This window comes from Indicator indicator, chromosome 13 (assembly GCF_027791375.1).
Source record: "Indicator indicator isolate 239-I01 chromosome 13, UM_Iind_1.1, whole genome shotgun sequence".
Classification (NCBI taxonomy): domain Eukaryota; kingdom Metazoa; phylum Chordata; class Aves; order Piciformes; family Indicatoridae; genus Indicator; species Indicator indicator.
Window position 1 is genome coordinate 10131139 of NC_072022.1, and position 21614 is coordinate 10152752.

At 50.9% G+C, this 21614-nt stretch overlaps 1 protein-coding gene across 1 annotated transcript; it reads left to right on the forward strand.

The window, feature by feature from the left end:
- Positions 1-16086: 16086 nt before the first annotated feature.
- Positions 16087-21337, forward strand: OTOL1 (otolin 1). The gene is made up of 4 exons (XM_054386244.1): positions 16087-16438; positions 18360-18449; positions 20230-20301; positions 20442-21337. Exons 1-4 carry the CDS (start codon positions 16087-16089, stop codon positions 21335-21337), a joined length of 1410 nt encoding a protein of 469 aa, XP_054242219.1.
- The last annotated feature ends 277 nt before the right edge of the window (positions 21338-21614 follow it).

A 21614-nucleotide genomic window follows, 5' to 3' on the forward strand; every position in this document is an offset into this window, starting at 1 on the left:
ACCCCCTTGGCCTTCTTGGCCCCCAGGGCACATTGCTGTGCCATGCAGAACTTGCTGCCCAGCAGCACTCCCAGGTCCTTCTCCTTGGGGCTGCTCTCCAGCAGATCCCCTCCCAACCTGTCCTGCTGCAGTTTCTTCTTCCTGCCCAGCTGCAGGACTCTGCACTCATCCTTGCTGACCCTCATTAGCTTCCTCTGTGCCCAGCTCTCAGTCTGTCCAAGTCTCAGCACAAGACTTTGAGACACTGTGACCTGTGCTGGAACTTTGCTTTACTTCCAAGCACATATTTGCCAGAGCAAAGAAGAATTTGGGTGAAAGGGAAGTTGATTTTTCCATTTCCTGGTTTCCAAAGGGTGCTGCAACACTTCCTGATGTGAAATGACCTGCAAAGAGTCTGTGTCACTGCGTGTCTGCATGAAAGAGGTTGGAGCCAGGTGGGGGTCGGTCTCTTCTCTCTAGTATCAGGTGGTAGGACAAGAGGAAATGGCCTGAAATTGTGCCAGGGGAGAGTTAGTTTGGAGATTAGGAAAAATTTCTTTGTTGGAAGAGTGGTCAGGAATTGGAAGAGGCTGCCCAGGGAGGTGGTGGAGTCCCCATCCCTGGAGGGCTTCAATAAACCTGTGGCCATGGCACTTGGGGAGATGGTTTAATGGCTATGGTGGTGTTGGGTTGCTGATTGGACTGGATGCTCTTGGAGGCCTTCCTTTTGCAACCCAAACAATTCTGTGGTTCTGTGACATCATGCCACAGAGAAGCAGGACAGAACTCTCCTGAAGGAAATTTGCTGCTATGGGGCTCTATCAGGCCTTTGTCCCAGGAGATGCTTATTGACTTGGGTAGTGTCAGCTGAGTGGCCCTGCACAGGATGGAAACAGAGCCTGAGTGCAGTGTTCAGGATGGATCAATAAGCTTCAGACAAAAGCTTTCCCTCATGCATGGGGGATGAGAAGCTCAGCAGGAGCCAGCAGTGAGCACTTGCAGCCCAGAGAGCCAAGCAGAGCCTGGGCTGCAGCAGGAGAAGTGTGGCCAGCAGGGCCAGGGAGGGGATTCTGCCCCTCTGCTCCACTCTGTGAGACCACACCTGGAGCTCTGTGTCCAGTTCTGGAGCCTCTGTTCCAGGAAGGATCTGGAGGTGCTGGAAGGTGTCCAGAGAAGGGCCATGAGGATGAGCAGAGGGCTGGAGCTACTCTGCTCTGGAGACAGCCTGAGAGAGTTGGGGTTGTGCAGTCTGGAGAGGAGAAGGCTCCCAGGAGACCTTCTTGTGGCCTTGCAGGATCTGAAGGGGGCTCCAAGAAAGCTGGGGAGGGACTTTTGAGGGTGTCAGGGAGTGATAGGACTGGGGGGAATGGAGCAAAACTAGAAGTGGGGAGATTCAGACTGGATGTTAGGAAGAAGTTCTTCCCCATGAGGGTGGTGAGAGACTGGCAGAGGTTGCCCAGGGAGGTGGTGGAAGCTTCATCCCTGGAGGTTTTTGCAGCCAGGCTGGATGTGGCTGTGAGCAACCTGCTGTAGTGTGAGGTGTCCCTGCCCATGGCAGGGGGGTTGGAACTCGATGATCGTTGAGGTCCCTTCCAACCCTGACAATTCCATGATTCCATGATTCTATGCAAAGCTCTTGCAGAGGCTGTGTCTGACAGTGAGACATTGCCATCTCTTGGGCAGGTGCAGCTTCAGCACAGCCTCTGCTTAAATCCTGCAATAATTCAAAGCTCCAAAGTGGAGCTGAGGAGTAGGGAAGGGTTGAGTCTGTCACTGAGTCCAGCTGCTGCTGCTGCTGCTGCTGCCTGGGGACTTCTGCAGCCCCAAGAAGGACCCCCCCCCCCCATGCTGCACTTCACTGGGGGGGAACCACCCTGTAGGGCAGTAGATCCACAGGGTTCTGCTTGCTTTGCTGCATCCCCTGACCCCAGGCAGGGTCACGTCGTCCTGAGCCTACCTCTGAGGACTTCTCTAGGGCCCAGAGGAGGTTGTGGGCAGGCACAGAGCTTCCCAAGGTGGCCTTGCATGGATGTGTGTGCAGACACACAACAGACCTGCTGCAGAAGGCAGGCTTGTGGTTGTCAGGCTGGAGGCTGTCAGGCTGAAGAATTCAGGCTGGAGGTTGTCAGATCTTCCACCTCAACAGGTGGAGAAACTTCTTTGGTGCGAGGGTGCTGGCGCCCTGGAGCAGGCTGCCCAGAGAGGTTGTGGAGTCTCCCCTGGAGACTTTCAAGCCCCACCTGGATCTGTTCCTGGGTCACCTGCCCTGGGTCACCCTGCTCTGGCAGGGAGATCGGACTGGATGATCTCCAGAGGTCCCTTCCAACTCCTACCACTCTGTGTTGCCAGCATCCTCTTGGTTTCATTGATGCTGTTGGTACACACAGCATTGATCCCTGCAAGGGCAAAGTCTGAGCCAGGGCCAGGAGCACAGAGGTGTGTAAGTGAGTGCAGGCTGATGTCCCTTCACCATTCCAAGCTCTGAGTCATTTCTTCTCCAGAGGGCTGGGGAAGTTGAACTTTAATTACATTTAGGCTTATTGTCCTTTACCTCCTAGAGCTGAGCCTTTTCAACACAAGGATCAGAACTGATTTTTTCTCTATTTTTTTTTTAATTTTTATATGAAATCTGCAAATTTCTGCAATCTCAGGAGTTTAGGGGATTAAGCTCAAAGAGTTGTAAATACCCTAAGCATCATGCAGAACTGCAAGGGCTGGCAGTTTTGGTGCCTGAATTACTCCTTGCTACTACAGCTCCTGTACAAAGAGGAGGTGCCCAGGCATAAGGTCCTGATTTGAATTCAGTTTTGTCTTTCAGAAGGGAAGGTGGCAGGGGAAGGGAGCCACAGAGATCCTCTGTGAACTTATTAGGTGGAAACTGATAACATTTGGCTTAATCCACAGCACTGGCACAGAGAGCCCTAGAACATGCTACCTGCCCTTTGCTGATTAGGTGGTTTGGTGATTAGGTGATTACGTGATTAGTTGATTTGGTGATTAGGTGATTTGGTGATTAGGTGATTAGGTGATTTTGTGATTAGGTGATTTGGTGATTAGGTGATTAGGTGATTAGTTGATTTGGTGATTAGGTGATTTGGTGATTTGGTGATTAGGGGATTAGGTGATTTGGTGATTAGGTGATTAGATGATTTGGTGATTTGGTGATTAGGTGGTTTGGTGATTAGTTGATTTAGTGATTAGGTGATTAGATGATTTGGTGATTTGGTGATTAGGTGATTTGGTGATTAGGTGATTAGGTGATTTGGTGATTTGGTGATTAGGTGATTAGATGATTTGGTGATTTGGTGATTAGGTGATTTGGTGATTAGGTGATTTGGGGATTAGGTGATTAGGTGATTTGGTGATTAGGTGATTAGGTGATTTGGTGATTTGGTGATAAGGTGATTAGGTGATTTGGTAATTAGGTGATTTGGTGATTTGGTGATTAGGTGATTAGGTGATTTGGTGATTAGGTGATTAGGTGATTTGGTGATTAGGTGATTAGGTGATTTGGTGATAAGGTGATTAGGTGATTTGGTGACAAGGTGGTTAGGTGGTTAGGTGATTTGGTGATTAGGTGATTAGGTGATTTGGTGATTAGGTGATTTGGTGATTTGGTGATTTGGTGATTTGGTGACTAGGTGGTTAGGTGATTTGGTGATTAGGTGATTAGGTGATTAGGTGATTAGGTGATTTGGTGATTTGGTGATTAGGTGATTTGGTGATTTGGTGATTTGGTGACTAGGTGATTTGGTGATTTGGTGATTTGGTGACTAGGTGGTTAGGTGATTTGGTGATTAGGTGATTAGGTGATTAGGTGATTAGGTGATTTGGTGATTTGGTGATTAGGTGATTTGGTGATTTGGTGATTTGGTGACTAGGTGGTTAGGTGATTTGGTGATTAGGTGATTAGGTGATTAGGTGATTTGGTGATTTGGTGATTAGGTGATTTGGTGATTTGGTGATTTGGTGACTAGGTGGTTAGGTGATTTGGTGATTAGGTGATTAGGTGATTTGGTGATTAGGTGGTTTGTTGATTTGGTGATTTGGTGACTAGGTGGTTAGGTGATTTGGTGATTAGGTGATTTGGTGATTAGGTGGTTTGGTGATTTGGTGATTAGGTGGTTTGGTGATTAAGCTGCTGTGGGGTTAGTGATCCCATACTGAGGGAAAAGGGCTGGGCAGGGCACCAAGCAAGTGCCAGAGGCTCTCCAGGAACCCCTCTGTCTTCCCAAAAGGAATGTTTCCAAGAGAAGTTTACAGGGAACTTTCCCACAGTCTGGTTATCATCCCAATGGTCTCTTACTGGCTTGCTTCACTTGGTCCTGCTGATGGTTGCTGGCAAGGGTCAGGGCTGGGCTGGCCATCAGACAAGTGCCAGAGGCTCTCCAGGAAGCCCTCTGCCTTCCCTAAGGGAAGAGAAAGGGGAGAAGGAGAGAGACTGAGGGGCTGGGAAAGAAACTAAGGCAACTGGGATGGAAAGAAGAACAATGCCATGGGATAGAGACACAGAGACACAAAGCAACATGGAACCCAAGCCCTGAGGGCAAGGATGGCACCACTGGCACCACTGCTGCTGGGGGCAGGCACTGGGCAAGTGCCAGCCTGGGCTCAGCAGCAGATGGGAACTGGATTCTGGAGCTGGATTGAGGAAGACAGGGATGGGGCTGGAAGGCAGAAGGGACAGAGTCCTGCTGGGACAGCAGCCAGGGAAGAAGAGGCTTGAGCCTGGGGATCCCTCAGCTTGCTGCTGCAGATGGCCTCCATGGGCTGCAATCCCTTGGTGGGCACTTGAGGCTCAGCTGTGCTGTCTGCTCCTCCCCACAGCTGCCCCCTCTGCCTTCCTGCCCCCCAAGGTGGGGCAGAGCTGTAGCAGTGCCGTTGGTGTGCAGAGCAGCAAGTGTGAGGCAGAGGCTTTGTGCCCCCCAGGCCTTGGCAGGACCTCTGCCCATCAGCTTCTGCCTGCTAGCAGCAGCCCCTGGCTGTGCCAAGCTGCCCTGAGCTTCAGCAAGAACCTCAGTGAGCAGAGCCTGAGCTGGGCACTCACAGCCCCCAGCAGAACTGGTGCTGGTCCAGCTCAGAGCAGGACAGTGGTGTGAAAATGCAACCTATCATACAGTCAGAAAAAGCAAATTCTACTCCTCTTGGCTTTTAAGAAACCCTAAGAAATACAGAAAAATACTGTCCCAAAGATTTTCATTGGATGCATAGCAATAAAATAATCTCCCTTCAAATTCAGTGTCATTGCATTTAGTCCTGTTGAGAGTCAGATATCCAAGGGGAAGCAGGATCAGGAGGAACCTGCTTTGCTCTGTGCCCACACATCCCACAGACCTTCACCAGATGCTGTTCTCAGTTCCCCAGGCTTGCAGGCTGGCAGCACAGTTGCACCCAAACAAAGCTTTATTGCACTTTGTAGTGGCTGGAAGGATCCCAAACCTACCATTTCATGTCAGTAAGCATTCAGGGAATTATTTAAGGACTGTAACAACTTCCTGACACCTATCCCATACTACTGAGCCCAGCTCTTTAGGTGCCTCTACCACTAACATCTCCTCCTTAACGTGAGAGGCTATGGTTATAGAATCACAGAACTGTCAGGGTTGGAAGGGACCTCAAGGCTCAGCCAGTCCCAACCCCCCTGCCATGGGCAGGGACACCTCACACTACAGCAGGTTGCTCACAGCCACATCCAGCCTGGCTGCAAAAACCTCCAGGCATGAGGCTTCCACCACCTCCCTGGGCAACCTGTGCCAGTCTCTCACCACCCTCATGGGGAAGAACTTCTTCCTAACATCCAATCTGAATCTCCCCACTTCTAGTTTTGCTCCATTACTCCCAGTCCTATCACTCCCTGACACCCTCAAAAGTCCCTCCCCAGCTTTCTTGGAGCCCCCTTCAGATCCTGCAAGGCTGCAAGAAGGTCTCCTGGGAGCCTTCTCTTCTCCAGACTGCACAGCCCCAACTGGTTTTATCCTCTGGAACCAGCTGTTGTAGCTGCTGGGGTTGAACTTCTGCACTGATGCTGATCACTGAAGCCCTTCAGGAGTGTAAGATGGCCCTGCAAATAAATGCACTCCCCCTGTTCCCAGCACCACTGCAGCACTGCGCAGAATGTGGCCCCAATGCAAGCCCTGCTCTGGGGCAGGGATCTGCTTGGTCAGGCCCTACCTCTGCTCCTGACCAAGAAACACATCCATTGTGCTCAGCTGGAAACTGGAGACAGCCAAAGCTACAAAGTCATCACATTACCTGGCTCCCCTTTCCCACCCTGGTCTCCCTTTGTCTGTTGCTCTCAAGGACGTCACAGAAAACACTTCCCCCCCTCCCACCCCCCCTACAGTGTGCTGCTGTATTCCTTTAGTGCAGTTAAGAAACAAAACAGTCCTCAGTGTGCCTCAGCACCACATCCCTGTGCCTTTGAAACCCCTCCAGGGATGGGGATTCAGCCACCTCCCTGGGCAGCCTGCGCCGGTGTCTGGGAACCCTTTCACTGAGGAAGCTTCTTTTCATGTCCAGCATAAACCTCCCCTGGAGCAACTTAAGGCCATTTCCAGTTTTGTTTGTGGTATGAGGGAGCAGCAGGGAGTCCTGCTGCAGGTTCCATGGCAGGAGCTGTGACAAGCCCAGGTCCTGCATGGAGTTTGGGGCTGTTCAGCCTGCAGAAGACAAAACTCTGGGGAGACCTTAGAGCAGCCTTACAGTACCTGAAGGGGGCTCCAGGAGAGCTGGGGAGACACTTTCAACAAGAGCTTGTAGTGATAGGATGAGAGGGAATGGATTGAAGCTGGAAGAGGGGAGATTGAGCCTGGAGATGAGGAAGAAATTCTTTGCAGTGAGGGTGGGGAGACTCTGGAACAGGTTGCCCAGGGAGCTGTGTGCTGAGCTGCATCCAGAGCAGGGAGAGAGCAGCACAGGGAGGGGATTCTGCCCCTCTGCTCTGTTCTGCTCAGACCCCACCTGCAGCACTGCCTCCAATTCTGGTGCTCCCAGCACAAGAAGGACCTGGAGCTGCTGGAGAGGTCCAGAGGAGGCCACAGAGATGATCAGAGGCTGGAGAACCTCCCCTATGGTAACAGGCTGGAAGAGTTGGGGCTGTTCAGCCTGGAGAAGAGAAGGCTGCAGGGAGACCTTAGAGCAGCCTTCCAGGACTTGAAGGGGCTCCAGGAGGGCTGGGGAGGGACTTTTGACAAGGGCTGGGAGTGAGAGGATGAAGGACAATGGCTTTGAGCTGGGAGAGGGGAGAGTGAGAGTGGAGATGAGGAAGAAATTCTTTAGAGTGAGGTTGGGGAGACACTGTCAGAGGTTGCCCAGGGAGGTTGTGGATGCCTCCTCTCTGGAGGTGTTCAAGGCCAGGTTGGATGAGGCCTTGAGCATCCTGGGCTGGTGGGAGGTGTCCCTGCCCATGGCAGGGGGATGGAACTGGATGATCTTGAAGGTCCCTTTCCACCCAACCCATTCTCTGAATCTCCGAGTCGGAACATCTCACTGCAGACCTCCTCTCTGCTTTCCTCGGAACAGCCTGGAAAGCTGATGGATCAATCCAGCCTGGGATGCTCGGCAATCAGCTTGCTTTGTTTGTGCTGAAAGCAGGGCAGGGCAGGGTCCTCCCAAATCAGTCAGAGAGGTTTACAGTGTCTCCACTTCCAGCAAAGGAGAGTTGTTTGTTTTCTCCAGCCTGCCTGAAACAAGCAGCCCTCCTTGTCCAGCAGCTGAGCTGTGAGTCTGCTGCTGGGCAGCAAATTCAGATTGATTCAATCAGAGGCTCTCCTTGCTCATGTTTCACCAAGACAAGGCACTGAAAGGCAGCCTCACATTCCTGCCTTCCCTGCTGTACCCGGAACCAGCCTGGGAAAGCTAAGATTAAGTGCTGGCCCCATTTTAAGGTCACCAGGGAAGAAAATAAGTGCTGGGATTGCTGGGAAAGAGGGAGGCAAATCAATTAGCTTATCAAATCCTGAGGGGTTATCAGTTCCTTTCGAACAACCTTGCAGCAACTCTCCTGGGGTGGATTTATTCCCCTTTTTCCAAAGGGGTTTTGTTCTACTGCCTTGCTGTGCAACATCCTCCTGGTCCTTTCTTGCTCTGTCTCTGTTTATCTAGGACAAACCAGAGCTGGGGCTGTTCAGCATAGAATCCTAGAATCAACCAGGTTGGAAGAGACCTCTGAGATCACCCAGCCCAACCTCTGACCCAGTCCTATCCAGTCAACTACACCATGGCACTAAGTGCCTCATCCAGGCTTCTCTTGAACATCTCCAGGGATGGTGACTCCACCACCTCCCTGGGCAGCACATTCCAATGGCAAATCTCTCTCTGTAAAGAACTTCCTCCTAATATCCAGCCTAGACCTCCCCTGGTGCAGCTTGAGACTGTGTCCCCTCCTTCTGCTGCTGGGTGCCTGGGAGAAGAGCCCAACCCCCACCTGGCTGCAACCTCCCTTCAGGGAGTTGTAGACAGCAATGAGGTCTGCCCTGAGCCTCCTCTTCTCCAGGCTAAACACCCCCAGCTCCCTCAGCCTCTCCTCACAGGGCTTGTGAGAAGCATGGAGAAGAGAAGGTGAGACTGACACTGGAGATGAGGAAGAAATTCTTTGCAGTGAAGGTGGGGAACAGGTTTCCCAGGGAGGCTGTGGATGTCCCCTCCCTGGATGTTTTTAAGGCCAGGTTTGAGCAACCTGATCTGGTGTGAGGTGTCCCTGCCCATGGCAGGGGGGTTGGAACTGAATGATCTTCAACATCCCTTCCAACTCAATCCATTCTGTGATTCCATGATTTCCCCTCAGGTGTGTTTCCATGCAGACACCAGGATCCCAGCAATCCATGTTTCCCCTTCTGGTGTGTTTCCATGCAGACACCAGGATCCCAGCAATCCATGATTCTCCTTCTGGTGTGTTTCCATGCAGACACCAGGATCCCAGCAATCCATGATTCCCCCTCAGGTGTTTCCATGCAGACTCCAGGATCCCAGCAATTCATGATTCCCCCTCAGGTGTGTTTCCATGCAGACACCAGGATCCCAGCAATTCATGATTCCCTCTCTGGTGTGTTTCCATGCAGACACCAGGATCCAAACTGTGATGCTGGGAGCTGAGAGGGGACCTCTCTTTGAGGAGAGGCTGAGAGCCCTGGGGCTGTTTAGTGTGGAGAGGAGAAGGCTGAGAGGGATCTGATCAATGTCTATCAATAGCTGAGGGCTGGGGGTCAGGAAGGAAGGGACAAGGACAGGTTCTGCTCAGTTGCACCATGGGATAGGACAAGGAGCAATGGATGGAAACTGCAGCACAGGAGGTTCCACCTCACCATGAGGAGGAACTTCTTCACTGGGAGGGTCCCAGAGCCCTGGCACAGGTTGCCCAGAGAGGTTGTGGAGTCTCCTTCTCTGGAGCCTTTGCATCCCTGTCTGGATGTGTTCCTGTGTGAGCTGTGCTGGATTCTCTGGTCCTGCTCTGGCAGGGGGGTTGGACTGGAAGATCTCCAGAGGTCCCTTCCAACCCCTAACATCCTGTGAGATGTGAGCTGTGATCCTGTGACCACCCCTAAAGCCCCCACAGCTAATGTCGGTGGAAGAGCCAAAAGAGTCCCCTGTGAAGAGCAGTGTCTGAGCCTGGGGGAAGTCTTTTACTTTCCTCAGATTTCAGTGTCACCTTGCTCCTTTCAGGTGACTTTGCCAGTCCCCCCCTCTCCCCTCTCTCCCTCTCATTGGCCACAGGAGCAGCAGTTCCCTGAATAAAAGCCATCCTCTCCAAAAATGAGCTTTGTCTTTTCCAAGGTGCCATTGAGGGTGGGGATCCTGGGAGCAGCACCCTTTATAAGGTAGGAGCCAGCACACTCTGGGCTGGGAGACTCCAGGTGAGGTGGTTGTGATGAAGCCATGGGCTTTAAGACAGAGTGGCAAGAAAATTGCTCTCAGGAGTAGTTCCTGTTAGTAGGGAATGAGTAGCTGTGCGAGGGTTAGTGGGGTGGTTGCCCTTAATTAAGAGCTGGAAGTGATTAATGCAATCAAATCTCTGATAGCTAGAGCTGGGACCTTGGGGTTCAGCACCTGTTGTGAACTGGCACAGCTAAATACTGCAGGTTGAGGGGCACCAAACAGACCAAGTGTGTGATTACATTACTATTACTATCACTATCACTATTACTACCATTATCACGATCACTAACACTATCACTATAACTAACACTATCACTATCACTGTTACTATTACTATCACTATAACTATTACTATCACTATTACTATCACTAGGACTATCACTATTACTATTACTATCACTGTTACTATCACTATCACTATAACTATTCCTATCACTATCACTATTACTATCACTATTACTATCACTGTTACTATTACTGTCACTATCACTATCACTATCACCATTACTATTCCTATCACTATCACTATTACTATTACTGTCACTATCACTATCACTATCACCATTACTATTCCTATCACTATCACTATTACTATTACTATCACTATCACTATCACTATCACTATCACTATTACTATCACTATCACTATCACTATTACTGTTACTATCACTATCACTGTTACTATTAGTATTCCTATCACTATCACTATCACTGTTACTATCACTATTACTATCACTATCACTATCACTATTACTATCACTATCACTATCACTATCAATATAACTATTACTATCACTATTACTATATCACTATCATTATAACTATTCCCATCACTATAACTATCACTGTTATTATCACTATCACTATAACTATTCCCATCACTATAATTATTACTATCACTATCACTATCACTATCAATATAACTATTACTATCAATATAACTATTACTATCACTATTACTATATCACTATCACTATAACTATTCCCATCACTATAACTATTACTATCAATATCACTATCACTATAACTATTCCCATCACTATAACTATCACTATCACTATCACTATCACTATCACTATCACTATCACTATCACTATCACTATCATGATTACTATCACTATCACTATTCATATCACTATCACTATCACTAGCACTAGCACTATCACTATCACTATAATGATTACTATCACTATCACTATTCATATCACTATCACTATCACTAGCACTAGCACTAGCACTATCACTATCACTATAATGATTACTATCACTATCACTATTCATATCACTATCACTGTCACTATCACTATCACTATCACTATCACTATCACTAGCACTAGCACTATCACTATCATGATTACTATCACTATCACTGTTCATATCACTATCACTATCACTATCACTATCACTATCACTATCACTATCAGTAACTATTATTTTTTATTATGATGACATACATGCTAACAGTTAGCAGATATTTAGACCCAATTAGCTAGAGATGTGCTTTGCTCAGCAAAGTTGAATGCCTGGCAGCATCTGTCCCCACTGGGGATCTTTCCTAGCTGGGGGTGTGTGTGTGTGTGGAGGTTCAAATGAACGAGTTTAGGATCAGTGGTGGTGAGCCTTCAATTCTCCTGGATTCATAGATCCATAGAATGGTTTGGGTTGGAAGAGATCTTAAAGATCATCCAGTTCCAACCCCAAAAGAATGAGTTCAGTGGTGGTGAGCCTCCAGTTTTTCCAGATTCATAGAATGGTTTGGGTTGGAAGGGAGCTTAAAGATCTTATAGTTCCAATTCAAAATGAATGAGTTAGGAATCAGTGGTGGTGAGCTGATGAAAAATCCTCCAAATTTCCCAGATTCATAGATTCAGTGGTTTGGTTTGGAAGGGAGCTTAAGGATCATCCAGTTCCAACCCCAAATGAATGAGTTAGGAATCAGTGGTGGTGAGCTGATGAAAAAGCCTCCCCAATTATTAAAATGCATTTATACATTTAAGGATGATTATTTTAAGAACACCTTTGCCCACTCCAATGAAAATCTGTGGGGTGATTCCTTGCTTTGAGTTATTTCTTTCCTAAACAGACTGGTAAAATCTAATTTTGGCATTAATTATGAGCTTCTTGGGGATATTTTTGGCAGTATTTGAGAGCCACCCAGCACTCTGGTTGGCAGCTCTGGGGAGTGTCTGCTTTTGGAGCTTGTTGCAGAAGTGGCTTGTGACAGTAAACCAGAGAAATGGTTTGGCTTTGCAAACTGCTTGGCCATGAAGCTGCTTGGGGTCTAAAGCCAGTCTCTTTCTGCTGCTGGCTTTAGCAGGGTGGAGGTTCTGGGTTTATTCAGTTATCTGCAGCAGTGGCAGTGCTCTGCTGCATGATTATATCCTTCAAAGGGAGAATTTGATGCCTTTTCTTCTCTTCCTGGACAGCGGATGACCCTCCTTCTCCTTGTCTGCCACTGTGTCCCTGCTACTGGCTCTGAGCTCTGCCTGCTCTCCGCCTGCCTGTGCTGAGTGAAGCCATCCTGGGGTTAAACACTTCATGGTGAGGTTGGCAGGGGCTAACTGGGAGCTAATACAACCCTAACACAAAAATCAGTCCCTGGTGTCCTGTTCTGATGTGACACATGCATGGAAAAGGGATAATTAGAATCATAGAATTGTAGAATTCATAGAATCACAGAATTGTCAAGGTTGGAAGGGACCTCAAGGATCAACCAGTTCCAACCCCCCTGCCATGGGCAGGGACACCTCACACTACAGCAGGTTGCTCACAGCCACATCCAGCCTGGCTGCAAAAACCTCCAGGCATGAGGCTTCCACCACCTCCCAAGACAACCTCTTCTAGTCTCTCACCACCCTCATGGGGAAGAATTTCTTCCTCACATCCAATCTGAATCTCCCCACTTTTAGTTTTGCTCAATTCCCCCCAGTCCTATCACTCCCTGACACCCTCAAAAGTCCCTCCCCAGCTTTCTTGGAGCCCCCTTCAGACACTGGTAGACCACAAGAAGGTCTCCTGGGAGCCTTCTCCTCTCCAGACTGAACAGCCCAAATTCCTGCTTTACTGGAGCTGGTGGGGAAAAGAACAGATTGAAAAGCAGCAAGGGGCAGCAGGGACCACTGGGGATTTTGTGGGGGTGAGCAATTTGCCCTTCAGTGCTTTGTATTTGTGTGAAAACAGAGCAAATCACAACTGCTTCATCTAAAGCCAAGCTGCTACAGGTGGAAATGTTATCCTGCAGCTCCAAACACTTGCCTTTGGGGCAGAGCTACTTTTGCCCTCGGAGGGTGAGGAGAGTCCTCATTTCTCTGGTGGCTGTTTCATGCAGTGAGGAGCCTTAGCTGCTGAGGAAGGTTTAGGTTACAGGCTCAGCAAGAAAGGGAGCCTGTTCTGCTTGTGTTTGTGTGCTGCTGCACTGGCTTCAGAAGGGAACAAAGCTGCTTTCTGTGACAAGTCATCTGAGAGGCATCAGCTGGCCAGGAGGAAAAAACGTGAGCTGCCTGCTTTGATCTTTCTGCCTGGTTCAGTTCAATCAGCATTTTAAAACTGAGAAGAATGGGCCTGAAAGTTGGCACTAAAAGAATATTGGGGTGCAGAACATCGGCAATAAAGGAAAAATGGCCATGGAAAATGTGGAATATTTGATGGTTCATTTTGTTTCCCAAAACAGGGAGGTTGTTGGAGTCTCCCTCTCATAAGCAAGCTGTGGTTTGGTTTGTGGAGTGTGGCTGCTGAGAGAGGGAAGGCTCTTACCCTTCACCTGCTCTTTCTCCCTGAGCTGTCTGCTCTTGTCTCCTGAGCTCTCCTGGCTCTCCTCCACTCCCTGACCCAGAAGAGTCGTGGCTTGCACCTTGCAGGAAATGAAAAGCAAAGCAATAAAGCAGGACCAAAAAGCAAGCCAGCAAATGAGAGGAAACAACAACGCAACTTTGCTACTGCAGCAACCAGGGTTTGAAAGGGAGAGACCTCCCGAGGGCAAGGAAATGCATTTCAAAAGGCATCTGAGCCCCTAGCAGCAGCAGGAAGGGAGGCAGGAGGAAGGTGCTGATGTGCTGGGTCTGGGCACTCCCCCTCCCGTGTGCTTGCCCCCGTGATGGACCATCTGAGGAAAGGCTGAGAGCCTTGGGGTTATTTAGCCTGGCAAGAAAAGCCTGAGAGGGGATCTGACCAAGGTCTGGAAGCACCTGGAGGGTGGGTGGCAAGAAGAAGGGGCCAGGCTCTCTTCAGTGGTGTCCTGACATAGGACAAGAGGCAAGAGACACACACTGGAGCCCAGGAGGTTCCACCTCAACAGGAGGAAAAACTTCTTTAGTGTCAGGGTGCTGGAGCCCTGCAGCAGGCTGCCCACAGAGCTTGTGGAGACTTTCAAGACCCACCTGGATGTGTTCCTGTGTGAGCTGCCCTGGGGGATCCTGCTCTGGCAGGGGGGCTGGACTGGATCTCTGGAGGTCCCTTCCAACCCCTACCATTCTGTGAGTCTCTGGCTGCAGAGCTGAGCTGGCCAGTGGGTGGGTTGGTATGGCCAGGCTGAGATGTGCATCCCCCCTCACATCATCCCTGGCATCTACCAGCACAGCCCCTGCTACAGGATCAGAGAATCAGAGAATTGTCAGGGCTGCAAAGGGAAGAGGTTGTGGAGACTTTCAAGACCCACCTGGATGTGTTCCTGTGTGACCTGCCCTGGATCCTGTGGATCCTGCTCTGGCAGAGGAGTTGGACTGAGCGATCTTCTGAGGTCCTTTCCAGCCCCTGACATTCTCTGATTCTGTGAACTCTTTTTTTTTTTTTTTTTTTTTTTAATTATTTTTTCTAATGTGCAGTTGTGCTGGAGTCTGAAATCCTCATGCACAGATTCACAGAATTACTGAATTATTCCTAATCTACTCTGCTCTGGGGAGACCTCACCTGCAGTGCTGTGTCCAGCTCTGGGGCCCTCAACAGAAGAGAGACATGGACCTGATGGAGTGGGGCCAGGGGTTACCACAAAGATGATCAGAGGCCTAGAGCACCTCAGCTGTAGAGACAGGCTGAGAGAGTTGGGGTTGTTCAGCCTGGAGAAGAGAAGGCTCCAGGGAGACCTTAGAGTTGCATTTCAATATCTGAAGGGGACCTCCAGGAAGTCCAGGGGAGGGACTGTTCAGAAGGGGCTGTGGGGATAGGATGAGGAGCAGTGGTTTGGAACTGGAGCAAGGCAGGTTTAGGTTGGACATCAGGAGAAGTTCTGCACAGTGAGGGTGGGGAGACACTGGAACAGGCTGCCCAGGGAAGTGGTTGGGACCCCATTCATGGAGACATTCAAGGTGAGACTTGCTGTGTCCCTGGGCAGCCTGCTCTAGTTGGAGGTGTCCCTAATGCCTGCAGAGGGCTTGGACAAGGTACCTTGGATGGTCCCTTCCAACCCACTGCAATCTGTGAAGCTGTAATCAAACACTCAGAAGAGAGACATCCAGTACCCTAGAGATGGTATAATGCTCAGTCAATCCTTTGACCTTCTGTTGATACCCATGGGAGCTCTTGCAGCCACATCCTACAACTGGATTTGGGGTGCTGTGTGGGGTGATAGGACACTGAGATACTTGAACGTGTCCAGAGAAGGGCACCAAGGCTGGGGAGGGGTCTGGAGCACAGCCCTGTGAGGAGAGGCTGAGGGAGCTGGGGGTGTTTAGCCTGGAGAAGAGGAGGCTCAGGGCAGACCTCATTGCTGTCTACAACTACCTGAAGGGAGGTTGTAGCCAGGTGGGGGTTGGGCTCTTCTCCCAGGCCCCCAGCTCCAGAAGAAGAGGACACAGTCTCAAGCTGTGCAGGGGGAAGTTTAGGCTTGAGGTGAGGAGAAAATTCTTCACAGAAAGAGTAATTGGCCATGGGATGTGCTGCCCAGGTAGGTGGTGGAGTCACCATCCCTGGAGGTGTTCTAAAAAAGCTTGGATGTGGCACTTGGAGCCAGGGTTTAGTTGTCAGGAGGTGTTAGGGATTAGGTTGGACTTGATAATCTCTGAGGTCTTTTCCAACCTGTGCTTGTGTGGTTCTGTGATGGTGAGTGGGGCTGAGCAGTCAGGAGGCTTTGCTACCTTTGCTCTGATCTCCATGAGCTTTCCTAACAGCATCCTCCAGGCAGATGCCCGCATGTGCCTGACACTTCTCAGCCAGGCCTCCTGCCCTCCTGAGGCCCATGGGAATGCAGAGGTGTAGTGCAGCAACTTCTGACTGTGTTCCTCTTCTCCTGCAGCTGCCACCATGTGGAGCTCCCCCAGGCCCATCTCGGCGTTGGTGCTGCTGATGGTCACCGCCGCGCACGTCGGAGTGAAGGTCACCCCAGACGTGAAGTACACGAAGACAAAGCCCTTGCAGCTGGCTGCCAGTGGTGCCTCTCACACCCCCCTCACCCCTCTCTTGGGGAAAAGCCCCTTCCCAGCAGCCCCAGGCAGGGCTGAGCTGCCCAGCTCGAGCTCCATGGCCCATGGGGCCACCACGCTCTTCCCCTTTGAGAACTACACTCTGGACACAGCTGATTACTTCTTCAACTGCTGTGACTGCTGCCCACCCTCTGCAGGGCCCCGCGGGCAGCCAGGGGAGCCAGGACCCCCAGGTATGGTGAGGCTTCTCTTGCTGCTCCCAGCTAAACCACCCCACTCCAAGAAGGACATGCAGGGGCCAGAGAAGGGCAATGAAGTTGGGGAAGGGTCTGGAGAACAGGGCTGGGGAGGGGCAGCTGAGGGAGCTGAGGGTGTTCAGCCTGGAGAGAAGGAGGCTGAGGGGAGACCTCATTGCTCTCTACAGCTCCCTGAAAGGAGGCTGGAGCCAGGTGGGGGTTGGTCTCTTCTCTCCAGTGGTAAGGACAAGAGGAAATCATAGAATCACAGAAACATTCAGGTTGGAGAAGAGCCTCAGCATCACCAAATCCAACCAGAACCCTACTCTACAAGGCTCACCCCTGAACCATAGCCCCAAGCACCACATCCAAACCACCTTGAAACACAGCCAGGCTTGGGGACTCCACCACCTCCCTGGGCAGCACATTCCAATCCCTGACCACTCTTGATGGGAAAAACTTTTTCCTCCTGTCCACTCTAAACCTCCCCAGTCACAGCTTGAGGCCATCCCCTCTTGTTCTATCACTAATTACTGTGAGGAGAGACCAGCACCAACCTCTCCATGACCTCCTTTCAGGTAGTTGTAGACAGCCATGAGGTCTCCTCTCAGCGTTCTCTTTTCCAAACTAACCATCCCCAGCTCCCTCAGTCACTCCTCATTAGATTTATTCTCCAAAATGGCCTCAGGTTGCCCCAAGGGAGGTTTAGGTTGGACATGAGGAACAATTTCTTCCCCAAAAGAGTTGTCAAGACCTAGTCCAGGCTGCCCAGGGCAGTGGTGGAGTCCCCATCCCTGAAGATCATAAAATCATAGAATCAGTCAGGGTTGGAAGGGACCACAAGGATCATCCAGTTCCAACCCCCCTGCCGTGGGCAGGATTTCTTCTCAAATTTAAGAAGAAATCTTTGCTCTCAAAAGAGGCAGCCCTCAATATTGTCTAGGACCTTCCTTGTCCTGTCTGTCTTCTGCTCTGGAGCAGCTGCTTCTAATCATGCTGGAATGCAGAGTGCATAGCCTGCAAGTGAACACTTTAACAGCCCCAATATTTGGGACAGAAACTGTTCATCTGAGGAAAGGGGAGGGGGAAATCATGAAACCAGTGCTTCTGAGGGATTGTCTGTGCCCATGACTCAGGGGGGATTGGCTGAGGGAAATGATAGTGGCTGCAGAGGGAGTTTGCACTCATCTGCCTCTTGAGTGCTGATGGCAAAGCCCTTGTGATGGTTTGTGATGACTGAAGCTGCCTCAGTCTGCTCCCAGACATGCACAGGGAGCCTCTGGATTCCCAAATGGATGACAAAGGAAGATAGCAGCCAGCTCTGCTCACCTCTCAACCCACTCTGTGCGCAGTGTGGAGCTCTCTGCCATCTCCCACTTTCGCATTGGCAGACTCAGTTCTTTTTAAGGAGAGGGGCAATGGTGAAGCTGTGGCAGCTCCTTGGGTGAGCTCAAATATTAAAGACTGATTACTTCTGGTGTTTGATGAATGTCTGAGCTCCTGTGGCTCCAAGCCAGCTGCAAGTTGGGTTTAAAATGTCTTTACAGTCAAAAGTGAAAGGCAAAACTGTAAGGGTTGGGTGGAAGAAACAGAGGTGGCCTTGCATGTTCAGATTCACAGACTGAGAGATTGCACTGGGTTGGGAGGGACCCTCAAAGGTCATCTTGTCCCAGTCCCCTGCAGTCAGCAGGGACACCTCCAACTAGAGCAGGCTGCCCAGGGCCACATCAAGTCTGATCTTGATTCTCAACCACATCCCTGGGCAGCCTCCTCCAGTGTTTCACCACTCTTATTGTGCAGAACTTCCTCCTGATGTGTTCCTCAACATCACATTGCTCAGCTCTTTCTGCAGATGCTCCTTACAGAGTTCAAGCTTTGAGCTGCTAAGGTAATTTTGGTGATGTGGATTATGTTACAGGTCCCAAGGGGGAGAAGGGAGATGCTGGTCGGCAAGGTCTGTCAGGAACCCCTGGTCCTCAAGGCCCCAAAGGTTCTAAAGGAGAAAGAGGTAAAGCAGAGTGACTGCTCATTGACCAAATTGGTGCTGTTGTCCTCATCAAACATCACAAAATCCTAGGAAAAATGCATTTCAGAGGAAAGAGAGCATACTGCTGTGGGCTGGCACCTTGATTTAGCTGGTGTGAGTGCAGGGACAGCAGCTCAGGTGGTGGCACTTGTCACAGTCTGGAGGAGGAGGAGCCTCAGTTCTTTTTTAAACACTCCCATGTTGTGAAATCAAAGGCACAAACAAGGCCACATACCAGAAGCCAGGCTATTTATTAAAAGAAAGAGGGAGGAAGAGAGAGGAAAAATGGAGAAAGAGAGCAGGAAAAAAATTATATTACCCCCCCTCCCACCCCCCAAGAGAATTTAGGTCTGAGGAAGTGCACTGCCACTTTGCCTTGGAGAAGATGTCCCAGGGTTTATCCTTGTGGGCTTCTGCTGTCCTCAGCTGGAGGAGGGAAGGGAGACATCCCAAAGCCCAAGTCCTACTCTGAGCAGCCTCCAGCATGTGGTGTCTTCAGTAAGATGTCTTTTCTCTTCTCCAGAGTTGTTTTTCTTGCAGCAGGCAAAACTTAGGACACAGAGAGAGGGTTCCTGGGCTGCTGCACCCAGGCTGCATGGTGATGCCTTTTCTCCCTCTGCCTGAGCTGCTAAGGCTCAGTGTCTTTTGTTCAGTTAAAAGCAGCTCCCCCTGGCCCACACCCCAGTCACATTAATGCCTGTGTGACTGCCAGGTGTGCTAGCAGTGGGCAGAGCTGACCCAGCAGGCAGGTCCTTCACAACAATCTTCTCTTTTGTTGGATGTTCCAGAGGGGCTTTTCACCATCCCCTCCCTGGGCAGCTGTTGTCTGGGCAAAGGTGATTTTATCTTCGTTGACTCACACCAAGAGAGACAAGATTTAGTCTCTTACAGCACTGCATGTGCAGGAGGTACAGGAACACAGCTGCTCCTAAAGATCTCACTCAAAATTCCTTGTTCTGAATGGGAGTTGAACAACTGAGTTCATTTGTCTTTGGATTAGGGTCCTAAGTAAGAAAAACCACCAAGGAAGCCACATGCAGGAGTGGAAGCTGCATTTCAGCTTTAGTATCTCAGGCAAAGTTATTTCAGCTGAGACGGGGAGCAGTGATTATCCATCTGAAGTAACCAAAAAGAAACCCTGCCCTTCATTCCAGGCTTGGAGCAGCTCTGTCCTGCTGCCAGACACCACTGGCAGCATCCTGTGGCTGCCTTTGGTTGTGGGGAGCCACACAGCAAAGCTGGTAAGAGGGGTACCAGCAGCAGTGTGCTGGGCAGCTCTGCCAGTGCAGCCTCTCAGGCTTGTGTTCACTTCTTGGACAAGGCTTTTGGCAACCTTGGGGTGAGAAACACGGAGAAGTCATCTTCTCCATCCTGTCATTAAACAGCATCAGCTGCCTCCTGATGAGGTGCTGGGTAGAGTCACAAATACAGCATCTCAGGGAGGTGCAGTGGTCTTTGTGGTGGTGCTGCCCAGGTGTAACAGTGTGAGTTTAGAATAATCATTGTTTTGCTTTCCTACACCAAACAGTGATTGATTTACATTCTTTCACTTTCTCTGCTTGAACTTTCTGAAGAGAAATTAAAAAGACAGTCTTAAAACCATCACACCAGGTTTCTGAAGGCTTCTCCTGAGGACACAGGTTGCTCATGTCTGTTTTATGAGTGAAGGGCAGGTGTAGAATGGCAGCAGTCACCTTGTGTGTAATGATTGCAGTGCTGCAGACACCACCACCTCCTGTATATTAACGGTGAAATGTCCTAGGAGCCAAAGGGGAGCAAGGAGAGCGAGGAGTGAGTGGGACCCCCGGGTATCCAGGCAAGCCTGGGCTGCAAGGTACGTAACACAGGCTGGCAGACCTGGCAATACCAGGCTGAGCTTTCCCTTTGCTGCTGGAGGTTCCCCTCCATCTCCAAAGGAATCTAATAGTAATGTTTTTTTGCCTTGTTTCCCCCCCTGCTTTGCCCTTCTCCTAGGTGAAGCTGGAGCTAAAGGCAATAAGGGCAGCTACGGCTTCCCCGGCCTGAAGGGACAAAAGGGCTCCAAAGGGGACACTTGTGAGAACGGGACCAAAGGAGACAAGGGAGATAAGGGGGACATCGGAGACCCCGGAGTGGATGGAGAACAGGGTGACAAAGGGGAAAAAGGAGACATAGGGGAGAAGGGCTACTGCGGGGAGCCAGGGGGGAGAGGTGCCAAGGGGGAGCGAGGGGAAGGGGGCACGAAGGGAGAAAAGGGGAACAAGGGGGACGTGGGGGCCGAGGGCGTTCAGGGGCTGGATGGAAAACAGGGGGTGAAGGGCGAGCAAGGCAAGAAGGGTGAGAAAGGGGACGCGGGCCCCGCAGGCGCCACGGGACCTTCCGGGCCCAAGGGGGCTGCGGGCAGCAAGGGCAGCCGCGGGGCGCCGGGCAGGAAAGGCTCCCGCGGGCCGAAAGGAGCCCGAGGCGCGTCCCCGAAGCCGCTGCGCTCGGCCTTCAGCGCCGGCCTGTCCAAGCCCTTCCCTCCGCCCAACGCCCCCATCCGGTTCGACAAGGTGCTGTACAACGAGCAGGAGGACTACAACCCTGCTACCGGCAAGTTCAACTGCAGCGTGCCCGGCGCCTACGTCTTCGCCTACCACCTGACGGTGCGGGGCCGCCCGGCGCGCGTCAGCCTGGTGGCGCGCAGCAGGAGGGTGGCCAAGGCCCGGGAGACCCTCTACGGCCAGGAGATCGACCAAGCCTCCTTCCTGACCGTCCTGAAGCTGAGCGCCGGCGACCAGGTGTGGCTGGAGGTGGCGCGGGACTGGAACGGGGTCTACGTCAGCGCCGAGGACGACAGCGTCTTCACAGGCTTCCTTCTGTACCCCGACTTCCTGGAGATCCGGCTGTAGGGCTAAGGAGCGGGGCTGGCGCTGCGCAGCACGGCTCTGCCTCTGCCTGCCTGAGGGCAAACGTAGCGCAGCGGCTTAGTGGTGAGGTTCCCTCAGGTGGTTTGAAGTCTGCGGATTAGTTTTAACTAACTAGAAGCTCCCGAGAAACACAGGGTTACAGAAGCATCCTGGTTGAGAAAGAGTACCTCAGGACCACAGAGTCCTACCCAGAACCCTACTCTGCAAGGCTCACCCCTGAACCATAGCCCCAAGCACCACATCCAAACCACCTTCAAAC